The sequence below is a fragment of the Enoplosus armatus genome, chromosome 2 (genome assembly GCF_043641665.1).
Source record: "Enoplosus armatus isolate fEnoArm2 chromosome 2, fEnoArm2.hap1, whole genome shotgun sequence".
NCBI classification, from domain to species: Eukaryota; Metazoa; Chordata; class Actinopteri; order Centrarchiformes; family Enoplosidae; genus Enoplosus; species Enoplosus armatus.
Window position 1 is genome coordinate 6,988,827 of NC_092181.1, and position 19,840 is coordinate 7,008,666.

Below are 19,840 nucleotides of genomic sequence, written 5' to 3' on the forward strand. Positions count from 1 at the left end.
TAACGTTTATATCCAGTGAAGGTCATTGTGGCGATAATGAGTCAACACAAAAATGTCAACAATGGAAAAAAGGTGGCAGAAAGATCTGAGGTAATAACTAGCTTAATGTTGAAATGCCACTAACCACACATGGAAAACGACAGTATATTTATCCTTTATATAATAAGTGCATGTGAGAGGCTGTAACATATAGAAGATCTGGATGAAATTTGGGAGGGGTGAACACAAAAGGAAGACAAAATATCAAGGAAGACAGTCGAGGTTGCAAGAAGTGGCAGAAGTCTGTGACTCTCACTGACTGGATGGAAACTCTGGTTCAAGCCACGGAGGGAAATCGTGAACGGCCAGCGCTTGAGAAGTCAGAGAGGAGGCACTCTGACCTGGAGTTCACACTTCAACCAAAAAAAGCCTACACAGCACCCGCAGCAGGGATGAGCAGGAACTCTGGCTCTGCTTTCATAAGCAGCCCCATTGGTCTAGCTAACAAATTAGTGCAATTTAAGAAGAGACCACTGTAATCATGCTCTCTGAAAGCTGCCTACACAAAAACCTATGAGAAGAACCTCCGATATAAAGAGTTTCAAAACACAAAAATAACTTCACCTTGACGTTTAAGTCCATCCTGTTATACATTCATAAAAGAGGGTGTAAGATAAAGATGACAGAGAAGGAAAGACGTTCAAAAGTCATGTCAGTTGACCTCAGTTCTTCACGTGGGCTGCGATGCCCCACATCTTCATTTGAGCTGCTCCTGTGTAATCGAGCGACGTCACCCATTCTTGTCACCCTTTTCTCCTGCGGCCTGAAAACGCAATTACAAAACGTGTCTTACAATTTCTGAAACGGAAAGCATGGCAACATATCCAATCTTAAAGAGAAGTCCTGCGGCATTGCTCACCCCGGGCTTGTGAAGTGCGTTGTCCTGCAGGCCAAAGAGGCCTCCTCCCTGGCCGCCCTGCAGGGGCGAGGCTGTAGCTGAGGACAGCAGGTTGGGCGACTGGGCGATCATGGGTGAGTTTGGGGTGGAGGCGAGTGCTCCTGTCAGCGTGAGGCGCTGCAGCTCCCTCTGTCTCTGCTGCTGCAGCATCTGGCACACCATCACCTGCTGCTCCTGGTGGAGGGGGAGAAGACAGAGTTTGTGGGACGTTCAGGACACCTGTGATCCAGGAAAGGTTTTATGTTTTTAAGCTCTATTAAATGCCCACCTACTCGAAATGACCAGTCAGACATGAGGGAGGCTGAGCTCTGAGCTCAATATGTAGTTATACGACATCATACATGTTTCTATTTTGGCACTGAAACCCTAAGATTAATACATCTGCGTGCTTTCAAAATTCAAAAAGAGGTTAAATCTTGATAACTAAAAGGCAGTCTTTCACGTGTTTCTTCTCCTCGACATTTCACATGTTTGTGAGACACCTACAGTAACAACTTTCCTCGGGTCACCTATTTCAACACTTGTATAGCGGAAAGTGGAAATTTCCAGTTGACTGGTGTATTGAACGTACCGTAACACAATCAAATAGAAACCCTAAACTCCACTGTCACCGAGGAAAGAAATCTGGTCTATATTTACTAGATGTCCTCAGTGTCTGACTGGTTCCAAACACCACCAGACTTTTACCAGTTTGCAAGTCAAATAGGAACATTCACAGTGGCTGGTTTCCTGTCACACTGACTCACAACCTCAGCCGCTAGTTAGTCACAAGCTACTGCGTATTGTTATCCCCATATTAATCTTCAAAGCTAAGTAACTCTCATGTATAGTTAAGAGAGTAAGTATCCTGAAGACAAAATAAGGCAGATCACTACTGCAGTATCAGACAAATTACTGGTCGGTTATTAAAAGTCATTTCCTGAAGTCTCCATTGGTTGCAACCTCACGGGGACAACAGGACTGAGTAAGCCTAAACTGTCCACTGTGTGCCTGGGAAGACCTTTGAAACTCTCACTGTGATTAAAGTCAGGACATCAACCTGGGTTGACTTGCCAATAAGTAAGTACAAGACTGAGTAAGATGAGATACTTTGCAGTGGAGGGGAGTCTGTGAGCAAAGAGATTACTTCTGCTCATTAAAAGTGATATCGCTGCTCGGCAAATGCAGTTGAGAAAAACCACATGAAGAAGCTGTCCTCTGAAATGAAATACCTTTGGTGGATATTTACATGTTCCGCCCAAATGAACGCCTGTGTCTGAGTGCTTTGTCTTCCTGAGCAGTATGTAAATCAACTACAGCCTACGAGATGTAAATAAGATGACTCCAGGGAGAATACTCCAAACCACAGATGTATCAAAGGAGAGAAATCTTGGAGATCCTATGAGAAAATGCCCATAGTGAAAATGCAGATAAGAATAAGGCACTAAAGCTAGAAAGAGTGTCATTACAGGAGTGAAGTTCTGCGAGGTGAGGAACTGCTGGAGTTGCTGCTGCTCGAGAAGAAGCTGCTTCTGCTGCTCGGACAGGAGAGAAGACCTGGAACACAGGCAGCAACACAGGCAACAACGTTCAACAAAACAAGTCGTGTTAAAGTGGACTTCTTCTTCAGCTCATTTAAAGACAGACTGGGTACGTACGGGCTCACGCTCTTGGGGAGCTGAAAGCCCTGTGCCAGTGCCTGGGGGTTGAGCGGTGGAGGCTGGGGGCGCAGAGCAGGGAGCGTGGGCTGAGGGGCGTTCTGCGCCGGAGACTGGATCACGCCGTTCAGACTTCCCAGCACCCCGTTCATATTCAGCTGAGGACTTCCTGCGAGGGACGCCATGAGCCCGCCCACCACGGGCAGAGAGGGGCCGCAAGCCTGGCCGATGGTCCCCAAGCCATCGCTCAAACCCCGACTCAGGCCGTTCAGCAGGGGCTGGCCGAAGGAGGCGGGGCTCTGCTGGGGGGGAGGAGTACTCTGGAAGGAGAGGGAGGAGCTACTGCGGGACGGACTGCCAGAGTGGAGCTCCTGGAACAGAGACAGGAAGGATCGTTTTAGCTGTTGAGCTCTCAGCTTACTTTTGATGTGCATGTGCATAAAAATAGCACACAGTCAGTGTAAATGTGTATAAATGTGATGGTACCAGACGCCTATTATCATTACCGCCAGTGTACTGAGGGTCAAACCCACACCTTTCTTGTTGCCAAGATGTTTAAAAGGAAAGGCAGAGATGGTCTGACCCAGGTTTGTACAGTGTGTTCAAGGTGAGAAAGGGTCTACGGGTTCTCACCTCAGACGAGGTAACAAAGGAGGTGTCATTCAGGAAGCAGCTTTTGGACAGGGGACTCTTATTGGTGCTCAGGGGGTCTAAGAAACAGAGAGGCACAAACACAGGATGACAACTACAAAATCAAAGGTTTACACTGACCACGTTTTCTATTACTGATGTTAAAATGCCATACATATAGCATTGTCACATCAGTAAATCCTTACATCTTCTGTGTGCGTGGCCATCGCCAAAAAGACCTCATCTACTCATCTATGGTCTGATGAGTTTACTGTGAAGGATCACAACTAACCTGGCAACGCTACACCGCTGTTTAAAAATGCTTGTGGACTATTGTGGAGGAGGAAGGAGGAAAGAGGAATGCAGGTGAAAAGTAGATGGGGAGCGTAAACATGACACCACTGAAAGAGTGCGTCTAAGGGTTTGACACCAAAGTGGGCGGAAGGGGGTGAAGAATCTGACCTTGGGTGGATGACAGGAAGCTGATCTGGGCAGAGGTGTGCATGGAGCCCTGGGTGGAGAGGATGTGTGGAGGGAAAGGCACGGCCAGCTCCGTGTTGAGCAGCTGCAGCCGCTCCTTCTTGGCCGTCAGGCTGAGGATCTGGTCCTGGAGGCGCTGGTTCTCCTGCTGCAGGGAGTGGAGCGACTGGAGCATCTCCACAACTACAAGAGGCAAGGAGGATAGACGGGTTGTCATACAGAAACAGCACTTCCAAATGTGTCCAAATGAGTTGGGACTATGACGGGCACGGGAACGCCGGGAAGGTCACTGTATACTAAACGTAGCAGTGGGAGATGCTGCGCTCGTGAGTTTGAGCTGTCACGGTTTTCAAAATAAATAGACGGCAGCCGCCAGGAAGGAGCAGGAGGGTTTATGCTTGAACTGCCACTCGGCACTTTGACGTGTATTGTACGGCATGTTTTAAAACGCTAGTGATGAGTGGAATATTTATGTAGCCACACTGGCACATTGTGAAATATCCACTAAATACCAAACCTTTTCCAGGAGGTCAAAGCAATTACTCACTAATTAATGTCAAACATGAAAAACTAAAAAGGGAACACCTGGAAATGAATACTAAACATTGATTATAGAGAAATGTCAGTCTCTATCACTTTAAGCAGACGACCTGGCAATAACGCATAAAGAAATATATATATCCCAAAAGTAGACACAGTGACCTGCGCTAAACGTTATCTTAGTCCATTTAAAAAGGTCCTGCTCTATATGTTAAGTGTCATGAGATGACTTTTGTTGTGATTTGGCGCGATATAAATAATACTGAACTGAACTGAATGAAAAATTTTTATTTATTATATATAATTTATGTCTATCATGTAGGGAATAGTTCTAAATTGTCCATCCTAACAGCAGAATGAGGGAGATGTCAATCAAGCCCAGCGTACACACAGCCGCACAGTCCTCTTCAGGGTGGACCACAGGTATATAAGGTTGGCAGATTCAATGCAATACCATTATTACACACTTACAGCAGCTGCTGCCATGAACGACTGACTTACACAGTCGACCTTTTTTTAATATCATATCTAGTGTTACTTTACAGCAGTGCCATCTGGTCTGAACTAAGAATTCAACCCCATCCTTAATGCTTTCTAATGGATTTTCTATGGAGCTGTCAGTGCAGCGCGCAGTCCAGCATCACAGACACAGAGAACAAACACACTCTTCTCTCTCATTTCTGCAGAGTGGAACAGCAGTTAACACTCATTAGTCTAAAGTGAACTCTCCCTGGGGCACAGAGAAATATATTTAAAAGGTGGAGACTGCAGGGCCGTTCCTTTCACAGAGGATGGGCGGCTAAGGTGCATAAAAATATACCAGAGATATTGTTAGGGAAGAAAGAAGAGTGCAAGTCTGATTTTGGGAGAAGCAACGATGGAAATAAAGACAATAAAAAAAACAAAACTGAAATAAGTGTGAGGCAAAATGAAAAAAAAAAAAAAAAATGTGACAGCACTGGTTGGAGAAAGAAAAGGGAGCAAAGAATAGATTAGAGAGAAAGTGTCAGCTGATGATGTCCCCTGAGACAAAGTGAGTCAGAGTAAGAGGCATTGAGCGATCAGGTTCAGGAGATAGCACAACAGAAATTAAATGTAGAGAAGGAACATGAGAAACAAAGCTGCTGGAGCTGCTTTTAATATTGTGGCGGTGTGCCGTCTCTCGGTGTGCTATTTTTGGTCCCTGACAGCGTCCACAGGTACGTTCATCACCTCTAAATAGTACCACAGCGTTGTCTCACACAATCATGTGCAGATTACAAAAGGTCTTTTTGTTTTTTAACAGTGGATCGCCGTGGTTCCCAACCCGTTAGGCTTGTGAGCCCTTAAAATGAAGATATTTGTGAGCCCCTCAGCCGAGGTTATGGCCTTAGTGTGGCCACTAGTTCAGCCAAAGAGATCGTTTAATTTAAAGGATTTTTAAAGACCTGATGAGGTGAAGTATCGAGTATTTTAAAAAAAAGCTCAAATCTGAAGCAAAGTCAGAAAAATACACCAATGTATTTTTCCCTTTCTTATCCCTTCAATTTCTCATCTCCCTCAGTTTTATCTTGGAACCACGTCCGTTTCCAGGCTCACTTACTGTTGACTCCCATCTCTCCATTGCCGTGTTTCTCCAGCAGGAGCTCAATGTGAGAGCTGGCTGGAGGGACGTTCTCAGGACGGGCTCTGACTCCTGCACCCAACCCGTCTCTCTGGTCGAACAGAAGAGGAAGACAGCTCATAGGAGACCTGGGTGTGAAAGAGGAGAAGGTCAACAAGGAGTCAGAAAGACGTAAGAAGTCGTTGCTGCAGCCAGGCTGGGAAAAACTCCCAACAAGACTGTGGCTGTGGTTAGTATTTTCACATAGTCACTATGGTTAACTATTTTCCTGTTGCTGGTTACAGAAATAGAAACTGATCTGACTACAGCTACAGTGCAGGGGAAATGTATCCAAATGATGTTTCATTTGTTGGATGACAGATGAGTTGATAGCAACGTCTCATGACTAAAAGAGCCCCGGAGGAGTGTAAAAATCAAGTTTTCTGTCCAAGACATCAAAAACACCAATAAAGATGAAATGAGACATACTGTGAGGAAAGACTCTCTCTCGGTGAGTTCCCCTGACACGGGAAGCGACAGTCATCGAGGTCGGACTCTGAGAATGGGAACAAAGATTTGCGAGCTTTACTCACTTGTAGGCGGTCCAACATGAAGAGATTTAATGTATGTCAGATTCTGAGAAAGGGAAGAAGGTTTGTGCTTTATCTAAAACTAGCTTCTAAAAAAGCTTCAGTTTCTTAAGAAATACAAACGAATCATAGTGATCGCTGCACTCTGTCGTCCTCTCACCTGGCAGTGAGGTCTGGGCTTGGCTCAGTAGTGGCGGCAGTGTCGGGGCGGTGGAGAGACAGCTGGTGAAAGGCTGGGTGGAGGTCAGACTATAGGAGGTGCTGGAACCTGGGTGGACCTACGAGACAGTGAACATCAACATCTGGCTGACAAAGAAAGCATCTGGACAATCTGGAACGGATGTTGGGGGAAAAAAAAAAAAGATGCCAACTCCTCATACAATGTGAACACCCGCCTACAGGTGACAGAACCCACATCTGCCCAAAACCACCCCCAGCGAGAAACATGATCTAATTGCAGGTTAATTTTAAAGATCAACTAACCATTTCAGCCTACCAGGAAGTAAACAATAAGCTACATGCAGTGGCTAACAATAGCAAATGGTTAACAATTCAAATAGTCATGGTCTATATATATATAGATATATATATATATATCTATATATATATCTATATATATATGTTAAAACAGCGTGACAAAGTGCTTTATAACTACAACAAGTAGGAAACAGTCCCAGGCACAGCAGCTGTGCAGAGGAACTGATGGAGCATTTCATGCTGAAAGCCTTCAATGCTGACTGATCTGTCTGAAGTACCTGTGTGTTCGAGACAGCGTTGACTGATGGAAGAGAGAGCGAGGAGACGTGGGAGGGAAGGAGTCCTGAGGAGAGAGGGGTGCTACACATACCCCCTCCCAGGGACAAGGAGGTGCTACACACCCCTCCACCTAGGGAGAGGGGGGTGCTGCAGACACCCCCGCCCAGTGTGAGGGGGTCCTTGAGGCTGGAGTAGATACCTGAGGGAGCAGAAGTTATGGTAAAGTTGTGAGACCCCAGAAGACGACGGCACAAGACTCAGTCTGTAAGTAGGGCAGGAAATCGACACACGAAAACCACTATCTGGGGCAGTGTCTCTGCCTCGCGCAGATGAAATACATACTGTGAGACAGATTTACTAAACATTCTCAATTGTGTAGGAAAGACAGTGCAGTGTAACAGTATCTGTGTTCGTCTTGTTCTTCTGATAGACAGACAAGCTGCTGGAGTGGTGCTGACATGGCACATGTGTAATGGAAACATTTCAACACTTTGGAGTCAAGTTGCAGATGAACACACCGAAGTGCAAACAGATAGTGATGCCGTTTTTTTTTTTTTTTTTTTTGGTTTCACGCCCGCTTGCTCTCACACACAGGAAGCTAGAGGGCTACCACACACACCCCCACTCACTTAGACTCACCGGAGCCGAGCAGCGAGTTGCCACGGCCTGTGGAAAAACTGCAGGCAGAGGAGGAGGAGGAGGAGGAGAAAGAAGAGGAAGAGGAGGAAGTGACGGTGGCGGGAGGGAGCGTGGAGGGGAAGGTGGGGTGGGGGATGGAGGACGGGCTCGGGTAGAGTGAGGAGGTTAAGGCTGGAGGAGGAGGAGGAGGCGGCGCCGTGTGGTGATGGTGGTGGTGGTGCTCCTCTTCCCTCCTCTCTCGGTTCTTGCTGCCCCGCGGTCGCCCCGGGCCGTGGCTGCTCTTCTTGTTGCCGCGGTGCCTCCTCTCTCTGGGCAGGGGCGGAGGCGTGGCTTTCTCCTCCAGGTCCGCCTCCTCCAGAATAGGGGGCGTGCTCAGTTGAGAGGGTTTACAGAGAGACTTGGAGGGTTTGTAGTCCCCCGAGGAGGAGATCTTCCGGATCTTGCTGCTGCTGCCCAGCCCTGACGAGGAGGTGATGCGCATGATGGACCCAAAGGTGGAAATAGTGACCTTGTTCTCAAAAGGGCTCGAGTTGCCCTCTGACCTGTCATGACCCTGTGACCCTGCCAGTGGGCCATCAGCAGGGGTCAGAGCTGGTGGCTTGTGGTATTTACTGTCCTCCTCCTCCTCTTCCTCCTCCTCATCTTTGTCCTCCTCCTTTTCATCGTCCTCCTCGTCCTCGTCCTCCTGGACTGCCGGCCTCCTGTGGCGCTCCTTGCGCTCCTCGCCGCTGTGGTCGTCGCCGCCTCGGTCGTGGTCACGCTCCAGGCGGGAGGACGATGAGAACTGATGGAAGTCCTGAGCGGAAGACAGGGAGCCACCTCCAAGAGAAACACAAAGTTAGAGTCGAGCAAACTTTATGCCACCTCCTCAACACACCACTTGTCGCATGGTACCTGTGTTGAAGGGACTGGAGGAGCAGGAGGAGGAGGAGCAGCTCTTGCCAGTGCTTCCTGTCTTCTTACTGCGATGACTGTGACTGTGTGAGCTCAGCTTCTTGGACTTTCCCTCGTTGTCCTTGCTGCTGTGGTGGCTGGAAGATATCTGTACCAAAACACGCAAGATTTGGTTTATTCATTCATTCAGATGATTCTTATATGAGTTCTTTACTATACATGAAATGAAACCTGGCATTACTTATCAAAATGTTCTTTATATAAAGGCCTGCCCCTAAAGTTCCTGTGCTTTTGGAAAGTACTACCTCCTGAGCAGGGACTTTTTGGGGGGTAAAATAGTGTCCCCCTGCGGTGGGAACACCCTGAGTTACTCCAAAGGTTCCTGGGGGGAAATGTTCCTGCGGTGGAAACAAGGCTTAATACTGACAAAGGTATTGTGGCATCAATATTTCCATCCATCCGTCCATCATCTCACAAGTCATTCTGTGGGCGGCTTTTCATACCTTTTCTATACTGCTGGTCGTCACTGAAGAGCCCAGGCTGTCCGAGGACTTCTTGTGGCGCTCTTTCTGCCGAATCTTGTCCTTATGACTCTGAACAGACAGGAATACACAGGGCTCAGCTGTGTCAAGAGTCACTCAGCCCTCTTACACACAAACAAGCATGCACGCACACACTCAATTACTATGGCTAGGTATCCTTCGAATTTCTTTTATACTAGTGCCACTATGATGCCATTTTGGTACCAAATACCAAAAGTGCGTTTCAAATACGTTCCTTTGGAATTTAATTTAAAACTCATTTAACAGAATAAGCCAAAGTTCTCAAAGAGAACAAGAACTTTGCCTCAGCAGATTTAAATCGGAAACTTTCTGGCCAAAGAATATTCTCTAGTGCTTACCTTCCTCTGTCTGTGGTGGTGGTATTTGTCTTGTGATGGAGAGCTGGAGCGCCCCCTGGAATGACTGAAGGAGCTACTTGTGTTTTCACTGGAGCGCAACTTCTTCTGCTGTAAAAACCAAAAAGGAGAAAGTGAACATCGTCTCAGGACCAGATAAAACCTTTTTACGCGCAATCAAAATGGAAACCGAAGCTCATTGTGCGGCTTTAGATTAGTATGGGTGGGAGCGGTTGAGACAGCCATTAGCGAATTCTGGATCACTGTTTCCCCGAAGATTGTATGAAATCGGTGTAGCTACACCGGCTGTTTAAGTAATTACATTAAAGAAATAACACCAGCTGCTTCGACTGACACGAAGTTGAATGGTCCAATTGCAGCTTCTGTGTCGAATGAAAATGTCTGACGGGGCGGATGCGTAAATCACAAGTGATTGGTTTGGGCAGAATTACTCCGAACAGAAGTCAGCTAACATAAACACGATGCCAGACTGAACAATGACGTGAAAACAAGATGCCAGCTGATTATCAGGCTGCATTTAAGGTTGGCTTTGGGGTAAGGACATTTTTCTCTGATGCTGTAGCCGCTATCATTTTCATCATGTGGTGTGACTCTTTAGGTTTTCTCAGTTTTTGAATACTGGCAGATTATTGTCTGTCTTACCATTTTGTTGTAGTGATGCTTGCAGTAGCCGCAATATTTCACGTTGTCAGCTTCGGGGCCTTCCTCCTCACACAGCAGACCTGCCATCTGGGCACTGAACACAGGGTGTCGCAGGGTCAGACAGGAGGGGAAACAGGAGAGCGCACACACACACACACACACACACACACACACACACACACACACACACACCGAGTCCACCTAAGAGCTTTGATCTCATTGATCATGACAGGATGATCAAATGTCAGATCTCTGCACAAAAACAACAGTGCCGTACAATCCTCCAGACTTGATCTTAAGTCGTCAACTGCGTTGTGACAGAAATCAGTGGCAGCGAACACAAAATAATTCACGGAGCAAACCAATGACATGCAAAGCGATAAGGAGGTAGAGTGGGAAAAGTAGTGCAGACACAGTCAAACAAATACAGCTATGCATAATGAGGACTGCCTGCTGTTCCACATCTCATTGCATCGTTCAACAAGTAAAATCAATTATGTGCATCTGAAATCTGAGTACTTCTTGACCCATGTTTCAAAAAAAAGGAAAAAAAAAGAAAATTCACATCTTGGTTATGGAACGCTGTCATGTTACATCAAACGATTCATTTCTGAAAGTATTCTTGCAAGATCTTTGTTGACCAGCTCGCTGTAAGTCTCCCACACACACACACACACACACACACACAAACACACAGCTTAATAATTACCAGGTGACATGGAAAGCTTGTCTGCAGCCCTGTCTGTTGCAGGTCATGCAGGCTCCGCAGGCAGCCTTGCTCTCCCTCCCGTGGTCCTCACAGATATAGCAAGTCTGGTGAAACAGGGGAGAGAATAAGAGATGAAGGAGCAGAGACACATCAGTTATTATTATCATTATTATTATTATTAACAACAGGTGCCACGTTGCCCTGTAAGTTCAAACAAAGTCCTTGCTGTTTCCAAAAAAAAGAAAAAAAAGAAAATGCAGGTTGACGTGGAGCGCGGGAAAGATTAAAATGCTCCTTAATTTGAGTCCAGCTGCAGCCATACTGTAAATGTTAGGAAGTTTTGCCTGTCAAGACAACAGATGGGGCTTTCAAACAGAACACCGTTTGAACCGTGCTCGCTGCTTCCTACAGCAAAACTGTAGACCAGATGTTTGGGAGCTGGTGGCTGGTTGTCTGTTTGTTTGTGTGTAAGTTCTTTTCGTATCTTGATGCAACTAAAATCTAAAATGTACTTCCCTTCCTTGTCGCCTACATTCCTTGCCATTTCCTTGTATTTTTTCTTTTTTCTTTTTAATAGAATAGGTGTGGAAAGGTATCACGATAAACTGCGGGGCACTCGCACTGATGCAGCGAAAAAAATGCTGCAGCCAAGATTTGGGGTATAATTGATTTTAGAGCTCCAGGCTAGAATTCTTGCGTCCCGTGTGAAAGCAGCATCGGTCTTCACTGACATGTAAACGTGCAACACGTTCGCAAAACACATGTGAGCACACACAAGCGGACAAGCGCACGCACACACGCACGCACACACAGAGCTTTTGTATTTTTCCCCCCAGTGAGCGGGGCTGACTGGTGGGGGGCAGGAGAGGCCTAGCAACAGGTGCGGGACAAAGGAACAGCAGGCTCTTTACCTTTTCGCTTCAGTCCTCTCTGTTTCTCCTTTTTCTCTCCCCTTTCCTCTGTCTTCCTCTGCTCCCTACATCCAACTCCTGCTCTCTGTCCCCCCCCCCGGAGGATGTCGGGCTACGTAATGAAAGGCCGCAGACATGACTACACCGAGCGTGTAAAAAGGAAGAGTGGCTTCTCAAGTTTTCACTGTCCATTGTAACGCTGTCTAGGAATGCAGGCAGCGCAATCTGGATGAATGGCTCTGACGGGGGGGCTGCATGCAATTTACTGTAGCTGACGCAGTAATATGAAACCAGGCACTCAAACACTCGTGTGTACATTTATATGCAGGCACGCACACAGACACACACATTACGTGCGCACAGCATGTCAGCGGCTGGCAGCTCAGTCTAATGAGTCCATGCGTCAAATATTGATTTCTCTGTAATGTGCATTGCTTTAAAAGGCCTGCTCTGGTGCATGCTGGGCAAACCGCTCACAACTTCTGCTGCACACAAGCTGCCAGCCATCAAAGACTGCACAGACAACAACAAATGGGTAAAGTTACAAGACAGCTGATGTATGATAAAGCTATAACGTCTGTGGTTAGACGGTTTGCTTCACAATGTGGGGAAAAAAAAAAAAAGACATTGGTAGAATTTTTCAAAAAGCATTTGTGAAGGTCTAAGCTTGACCGTGTACACGATGAAGGCTGTGTTCAGCCTGTCTTCCATAGGTGGTCTTCCTCTGCATGTTAGGACTCTGTGTGCGGTCCCATTATCTCTGCATTGCATCAGTCAGTGTGCAGCATGAAACTGTTTCATACGTAAACATGTCATTAACCAGAGTTCATTTATTATACATGATGATTACATGGAGATCAAGTCGTGATGCTGTGTACTGCGTAACCACTGATTATTTTCATTATCTAGTACAGACGTTTGTTGTATTAATCACGTTTTAGCTATAAAATGCAAAAAAAGAAAAATGCCTGTCACAGTTATCCCAGAGGCCAAGGTGACATCTTCAAACTGTTTTATTGTCTGACCAACAGTCTATAAGTCCAATTCTTAATCATATAAGTTTAAGTGTTTGTTGAATGGCATTTTTTTTTGTTGGGGGGGGGGGGGGGGGGGGGGGGCATGATAATTGTTTTGAAATAAATCACTTCAGCACAATCCAGTACATCACAATGTGTATTTTGTGATGAACTGCGGTAAATGTACTTCTTTGCCGTTCCCTCGGCACGCCTCATCTATTACTCTACTTCGGCTGGAAATCTCCCACATTTTCCCAGAATGACTTTCAGCAGCCTCCAGAGAGCAGGCGTGACCTTGCCACATTCAAACCCATTCAGCTCTGGGTTTGTACGGTACGTGTAGGTGGAGAGCGCGATGGTGATGTGGAGCTGAACCGGGGTTTTTTTTTGTTTTTTTTTCTTTCTTTTTCCTGTTAAGGGAGCAACAAGAGTTGTGCTGTTTCCCCACATGTCTTAAAGCCGCTTTTTGGTTGTCTTTTTATTTTACGATTGATTCCTCTCTGTGGGATTGTTGTCGCTGACGGTTGTTAAAGTTACAATTTAACTTTGCGTGAAGACTTTACTGCCACAAAATGTTTATTGTAATTGCTCTAGAATTAGGTGTGGGACACCTCATAAGTTTTCATTACAGCTGTCAATATAGTTTGAGCACAGACAAACAAAACTATACTTTGTCCAATCCCTTACTTCTAAACATATGTTCTACAGAAAAAACACTGAAGAAAATAAGCCCAAAAACTTCAATGCATATGATTTCCAAGTTGTCGTAAACACAAACAACAGTACAAGAACTTTTCCTACATAAAACACAAGAGAGCATCGGTAAATATGAACCTGACCAAGCATTTGGTTCAACTGTTTCATATGTGACACTACAGACATCATTTGGTTGGAAAGTGATGTTTGATACCACTCTCTGGCCAAAGAAACCCCACTGTGTATCCTTAACTTAAGTTGGGAGACAGAACACCACCCTCTGATGAAGTCCTGTAGGCTCACAATTGCTCACTTCACAGTGCGTTACAAGTGTGTGTGTGTGTGTGTGTGTGTGTGTGTGTGTGTGTGTGTCAGTACCTTGATGTATCTCTCATGCGGGACGTACTGCAGGATGATGGGCTCCATGGTGAGGACGTTGGCAAACTGCACCTCGGGGATGTAGAGAGCGCACACGACGTGGGCCCAGCCTGACGGAGAGATAGGCAGTGGATCAGTGGCATGATAAGGTTCCTTACGAGTGAGGTGGAAATCTGTAGCTTCCACTCTATTTCAGGCAAGAAAGGCCGTCCTGCTGTTTCCGCACATTCGCTGCGTGACTGAGGGAAACAGCGGGGCAGTGAGACGGACAGAGGACGGGGGTTTTACCTCCGCTGTCGGTCCTCTTGAGAGCACCATCTTTGTGGGGACACAGCTCGCACCTCTGGGGGCAGGACAGGAGAGAGCAGAGCTTGTTGTGAGTGTGGCATTTGTCGTGGGTGGATGGATGGATGGATGGATGGATGGATGGATGGATGCTGTGTGCTGGCATACTCACCACGCGCGCCGCCCTCTCCTGTGACTCACACTTCCGACAAAACCATGGACCGGTGGGCACCTGGACAATGCCATAGCATGCTGACAGACACAGAGACACACACACACACACACACACACACACACACACAGAACAAGTTCATTGATACATGATCCTCTGCAATTTTTCCAACACATACATGGCTATAACATATGTTACATATATATATATACTGCCAAATTTTTCTTTCACATTTTTATCTCTCGCCATTTTCTACTGTAACATACATTACACACATCTCTTATTTTGTCTTGTCCTGTCAGTAACGCTGAAACAGATTATCTGACTCTTGGTTAAAAAAAAAGAAACAAAATCAATTATTAACCCCGCTTGGAACTTTAATTTAAGATTGAATATGAATGAAATGGACCCCCCCTTATACAATCTGCTGTGTCTAAATCTTTCTTTATTACATTTTATAGCACTTTTGCAGACTTTAAGGGACACAATCAGCTCTGCTTCAAGAGCTTAACCTGCAGATGAGTGCAGCGCGGAGTCAGCCAGGCATAAATGTGCACCAGCCTCCCAGAGTTGGTCCAACAATCGGTCTCAGGGCTCCGGAATAAGATCCTATAAGTTAACTGCTCCCCGTGCCAGGCTGATAGAAGCAACAAAGCAAGTGGACACAAGGTAACATAATGTCCAAACCGGCGGGCCTCGCCGGGGCTGTTTTGTCGCAAACACACGCTTCTTGCGGTGTGTCGTGAAGCCAACCGGGCCAGACAGCCACACGGCCACACACACGGACCTCAAGTGCCATGAAGGCGCCATCCGGGCTCGGTGTCACTCCGCTTGGCCCTGCGTGTTAAATCATGTGTGCGGAGGAAACAACAAACAGCACGCCTACCCACCCCTCCCTCCCACACACATCAACACACAAACACGCACGTAGACAGCGGCAGACCTACCTAGAAACCTACCGACCTACCAGCACCTCTGGCTGCCTCCAGCCGCCGGCTCGGCCGCCACAGCTGCCCGGTAATTACACGCTAACAGCGGCTAACGTTACCTTGGTGAACGGCGACGCTGCAGCCGTGTCCATCACAGTAAACCAGCGGATTCTCAGCCCAGCCTCGCTCGTCTGAACACACGCAGCAACCTCCGACCATTTCCCGCATGCTTCTCCCATATGAAATAATGTATTTTCCCTCCCGACAGCCGCTAAGACCTCGCCCAGGCCTGTCAAGTGGTCGTCCCGCACTTTAACGCCGCACCGGGCATAGTCGACGGCCGCTTTCGTCGCGCAGTTTTAGCGCAGCGGAGAGACGAAATCTCGGCGTGGGGTTTGTGGTGCTGCTGCTACGTTTTTTCCGTGATGTCCTCCCCGACCACAGAGAACCGATGCAGTGCGCATGCTCAGACCTGCTCCTCTGGGTAGGAATAAGTCACAGCAAAGGTAGCAAGTTATTGTTAATTTTAAGACGGACCCCATTTATTACCGCATGTTTGCGGGCTTTAACACGAATGTTTGAATTCTTCTCGCTGTGAGAATGTAGCACCTGAAGCCCCCTCATCTGGTGAACAGTTTTATGATTAGATTAGTAACACATGTGGATCAATCAGTCAAAACCGCTGGCTGCACTCTGTTCCTCTATCAAATTTGTCTCAACGGCGCCATCTTCAGGATTTCCACAGTATAACGGGGCAACAATTACAAGCTATTTCACCATCCAGTGTCCTGACCTGAGAGGAAAAACAGCCACAGTGTGAATGATAAACCTGTGTGTATATTACTGTCATATCATTTCATTTTACTTGATTCTTTTTTTTTAATTCCATTTTGGTGCAAGTTGTGATGATGATCTACTGTTGTATTTTGTTCTTTCTCTATTGGTAGACAGCAGCAAATAATAATAGCACATAGATATGAAGTTCCAGTTTGTCCAACTGTCCCGTAGTGAGGTTTCATGACTCAAACTTTATTTGATTCCTTCATTTCTTGCTCTCAAGGTCAGTTCACAGTGTGTTGTTGTTCCAGTGGACATACATCAGCATGGATTTCATATGGAAGTCAAGTTGACTCTATAATTCAGTCAGCAGATGTCACCAAAAGCCTCTCATTTCGCCTGGACTTGCGTCATTGTTGCTTGACTCCTGTCTCGACTGGCTGAGTAAACTCTGTCTGGCAGGCCGGTGTTACGGTGGAAATGGGACTTCAGACACACACACACACACACACACACACAGTTTGGGCAAAAGCAGGGCTTTCTAGATGCTAGTCCCATTCCCTACATGGTTCATTTATGATCAGAGGTGATGTGTCAGAAAATACGCTCTCTGTGTCCCTTTTGTCCTCCTACATTACCAGAAACCACCCTGACTTCAATTTTACCCTTAAACCTCTGCAGACAAACACTCAATCTTACTCAACAAACTACCCAGAAAGAAAATACCCTGAAGTCAGCCTCTTCTAATTGGAAAAAGATAAGCGCCCGGTTGCACTTTTGAAATGGATGACTGGGCTTTTTTAATCCAACATATGAACAAGATGCTGCGATGACAGTTTGCCTCACAAGTGTCACTTCTGTTCAAACCCAAAGAGAGAAAAGGGAACTGGCACTGATGGAGAGGACAGATAAGCTGTGTGGCAGCTGGATGAAGCCAACACCCTGTTCTGGTCTGAAGGCAGCAAGGCGTGACCAAGTCCCCCGCGCTGACATGTGGGGTGAGGTACATCCACGTTCACACATACGCACGGCCCTGATACACAAAACAACTTTAGTCAGAGCCCATTTTGTATTCACCAAAACTTCCCCGGTACACTCAGTGGAGCTTCCTAAAATTATCATATCAAAAATTCCCACAAACCCCCATTTTTTACCTACATTCTGCCCTCACACAGATAAATCCCCATATGTGGAGTTTTACTGGCAGACAATTTATGACTATCTATTCTGCAGGCAGGGTGGGAGTTAAGTGGGAAGAGTGAAACTACTGATTAAAATCATTAGAACACATTCTCTCATTGAGCTTTCTTCTAGCTTAATAGTAACATTAAGCTATTCTTCATTTAGTTTGCTGCAACGCAACATCTTGAACATGCTTTCAAAGAACCTTTAGGCGTTCAACAGCAACTAACATTTAATTCAGACCTACTTCAGCTATCATTTATACCCCCATTACCTCTGTCCTTCAGAGATATACTTATCTACACATATATATATAAGTCATATATATACACGCATCTATATATCTCGCTGCAGAACCGTGAGCCATTTCTAACAAGCGCTGAATGAGTATAATATTCAGGAGCGAGAAACCAACACATGGTGCAGAGCGAAGTGATGTCCTTTGAAGCAGTGAAGTGCACTTCTCTCAAAACCACAGCCTAAAAGGAGCCATGTGACCTTCTAGATAATAGTGTTTTTTTTTCTTTCTGCAGTCTTGAATTGGCAAGTGTTTTTCAGAGAAGCTAAACTTCTCTCAACAAGGTGCAGGTCTGTGTATGATGAAGGAAAAAGGAGGTTCTCTTTTATTTTTTACACCTTTACACAGATGGAGGAATAAAGACAGCATCAGATACACGATAAATGCATACATTTTATGCTACGTTGTTGAACATTTGAATGTATATACGGCATACGGCTATATGACATAAAGCTGCTACAGCAGGGATCATTAAGTACACATGTATGTATGAAAAGGAAGTAGAATTACTCCCGCATAAAAACTTTACAGGCCATCTTTTCAGATGAGTACAGTATGACTAAGAACACTCTGACAACCGTCACACTCCTATAACGTCTCTCTCAATCTCCCTCTCTCACACACACACACACACACACACACAGAAACACACACACTCACACACACACAGAAACACACACACACAAAAGACAGACAGAGAGAGAGATAGCTGCTACTTCATGCTTACATTTCTGATACTACCAGCTACTAATCTGTGTGTGTGTGTGTGTGTGTGTGTGTGTGTGTGTGGGCATGAACGTCTGCATGTGTGAAAGCTACTTCAATTCTAGGCGGTGCTCGCCGCGAGCTATGTGGGAAGAGAACTCGTAACGGTCCCGACTGCGGTGGCCGCAGACGTTGCACTCGAGCGGGTCGCGGAAGCCGTGGCACCCCATGTGGATGGTGAACATGACATAGTCCAGGAAGATCACCCTGCAGTGGCCGCAGGGGTACACTGCCCCGGGCAGCGCTCCGGCCTCCCCGTCGGCACGCACCACCCGCAACGCCTCCAGTGGCGACAAGGGGATGGGCTGTGCGTGTGGGTGAGGGATGCCGTTCTGGTGGTTCAGCCCCCCCAGTAGGTGCCCTAAGCTGTACATGATGGGCTGGGACATCTGGGAGCTGTCAGTGTGGAACGAGTCCATGCCGAGGGGTGGCTGGGCGGCGTGAGGGAGGCCCAGAAGCGGCATGCTCATCTTGTGGCCGTTGGTGAGGCTCATGGGGTTGTTGCGGCCTAATGGGACGGGGTAGGGCCTGTGGGAGGGAGCTGGCTCGCTGTCTGGCCCTTTGAGCATGGGTTGTTGCTGGTGGTGGGAGTCGGGCCCTGGGGAGCCCGACGGAGGCTCCTTGATGTCAGTTCGATGGACCAGCTCCCTGTTAAAGCTCAGGTCCAGGCAGACACCGTTGTCGCCTAGACCATCAACATGGGAAGAAAGAGCACTCAAGACTCTGCAGGAGGAGGTTTCACACACTTAATCCAACAGCATGGCCAGAGAAAGAGCCACAGGCAGCAAGCAGTTACTGCACTTATTGCTTACAGATGGAAACAGATCTAATGGAGATCCTTACAGGACTCTAAGGGGTCCTCACTTTGGTGTTGGAGCAGAGGCAATGAGAAAAATGTGCACCCCCCCCCCCAGGGCAACACAGAGGAAAAACCTACACAGTGAACTGGAACATGCCAGGTCCACAGGACAAATGGAACTTTAAAGCATCAGAGCATCCTGAGAAAGCAGTTGAGCTTGGAGGCATGAGAGGACAGAGGGCTGAGAGGAAGCAGATGACGCAGACGAAGGCCTCTAGTGCAGCTGCACCACAGAAGTACAGACAGAGAGGCACCTGCTCACGTTTCACGCCTCCCGCCTGTTTCTCTCTCTCTCTGCGGTTGCAGACATTACTTCTCTTTTCCCCCTGTGGTTGTCATATTGAAAGATCTCACTTCATTTGTCGACCTGATAGAGATGTAGGAGGGTTTTTTTTTTTTTTTTACCAATACACCCTCGTTTTGCGAGCAGCTTGAGGCTTGATTGTGAAACTACAACCCAATGTAACCGGAGAGGGGAGAGCCGACTATTGAAAATCGTTGTGTGTGTGTGTGTGTACTCCCCACAAAGTCAGCCATTTACTGAAACTGATATCTTTTGATCATTCATCACTCAGGCAATTTATCTGGCTTTGAATCAAAACATACAAAGTGAGTCA

The 19,840-nt window shown here is 46.7% G+C and overlaps 2 protein-coding genes across 2 annotated transcripts in view; both read right to left on the reverse strand.

Moving 5' to 3' along the window:
* Positions 1-653: 653 nt before the first annotated feature.
* On the reverse strand, positions 654-15,570 carry LOC139294800 (protein AF-17-like). The gene is made up of 20 exons (XM_070916735.1): positions 15,462-15,570; positions 14,414-14,493; positions 14,245-14,299; positions 13,957-14,066; positions 10,956-11,059; positions 10,247-10,340; positions 9,587-9,694; positions 9,189-9,278; positions 8,686-8,833; positions 7,792-8,610; positions 7,152-7,351; positions 6,557-6,674; positions 6,296-6,362; positions 5,807-5,955; positions 3,667-3,867; positions 3,208-3,284; positions 2,575-2,945; positions 2,386-2,473; positions 899-1,111; positions 654-802 (listed from the first exon to the last, which is right to left on the reverse strand). Exons 1-20 carry the CDS (start codon positions 15,568-15,570, stop codon positions 770-772), a joined length of 3,234 nt encoding a protein of 1,077 aa, XP_070772836.1. The 3' UTR covers positions 654-769.
* Positions 15,571-17,896: 2,326 nt separating this feature from the next.
* Positions 17,897-19,840, reverse strand: part of LOC139294290 (zinc finger protein Aiolos-like) — a 28,789-nt gene continuing 26,845 nt past the window's right edge. Inside the window, exon 9 of the mRNA XM_070916146.1 lies at positions 17,897-19,049. Coding sequence (XP_070772247.1) covers positions 18,415-19,049 — 635 coding nt within the window. The 3' untranslated portion in view covers positions 17,897-18,414. The remainder of the gene's footprint in view (positions 19,050-19,840) is intronic.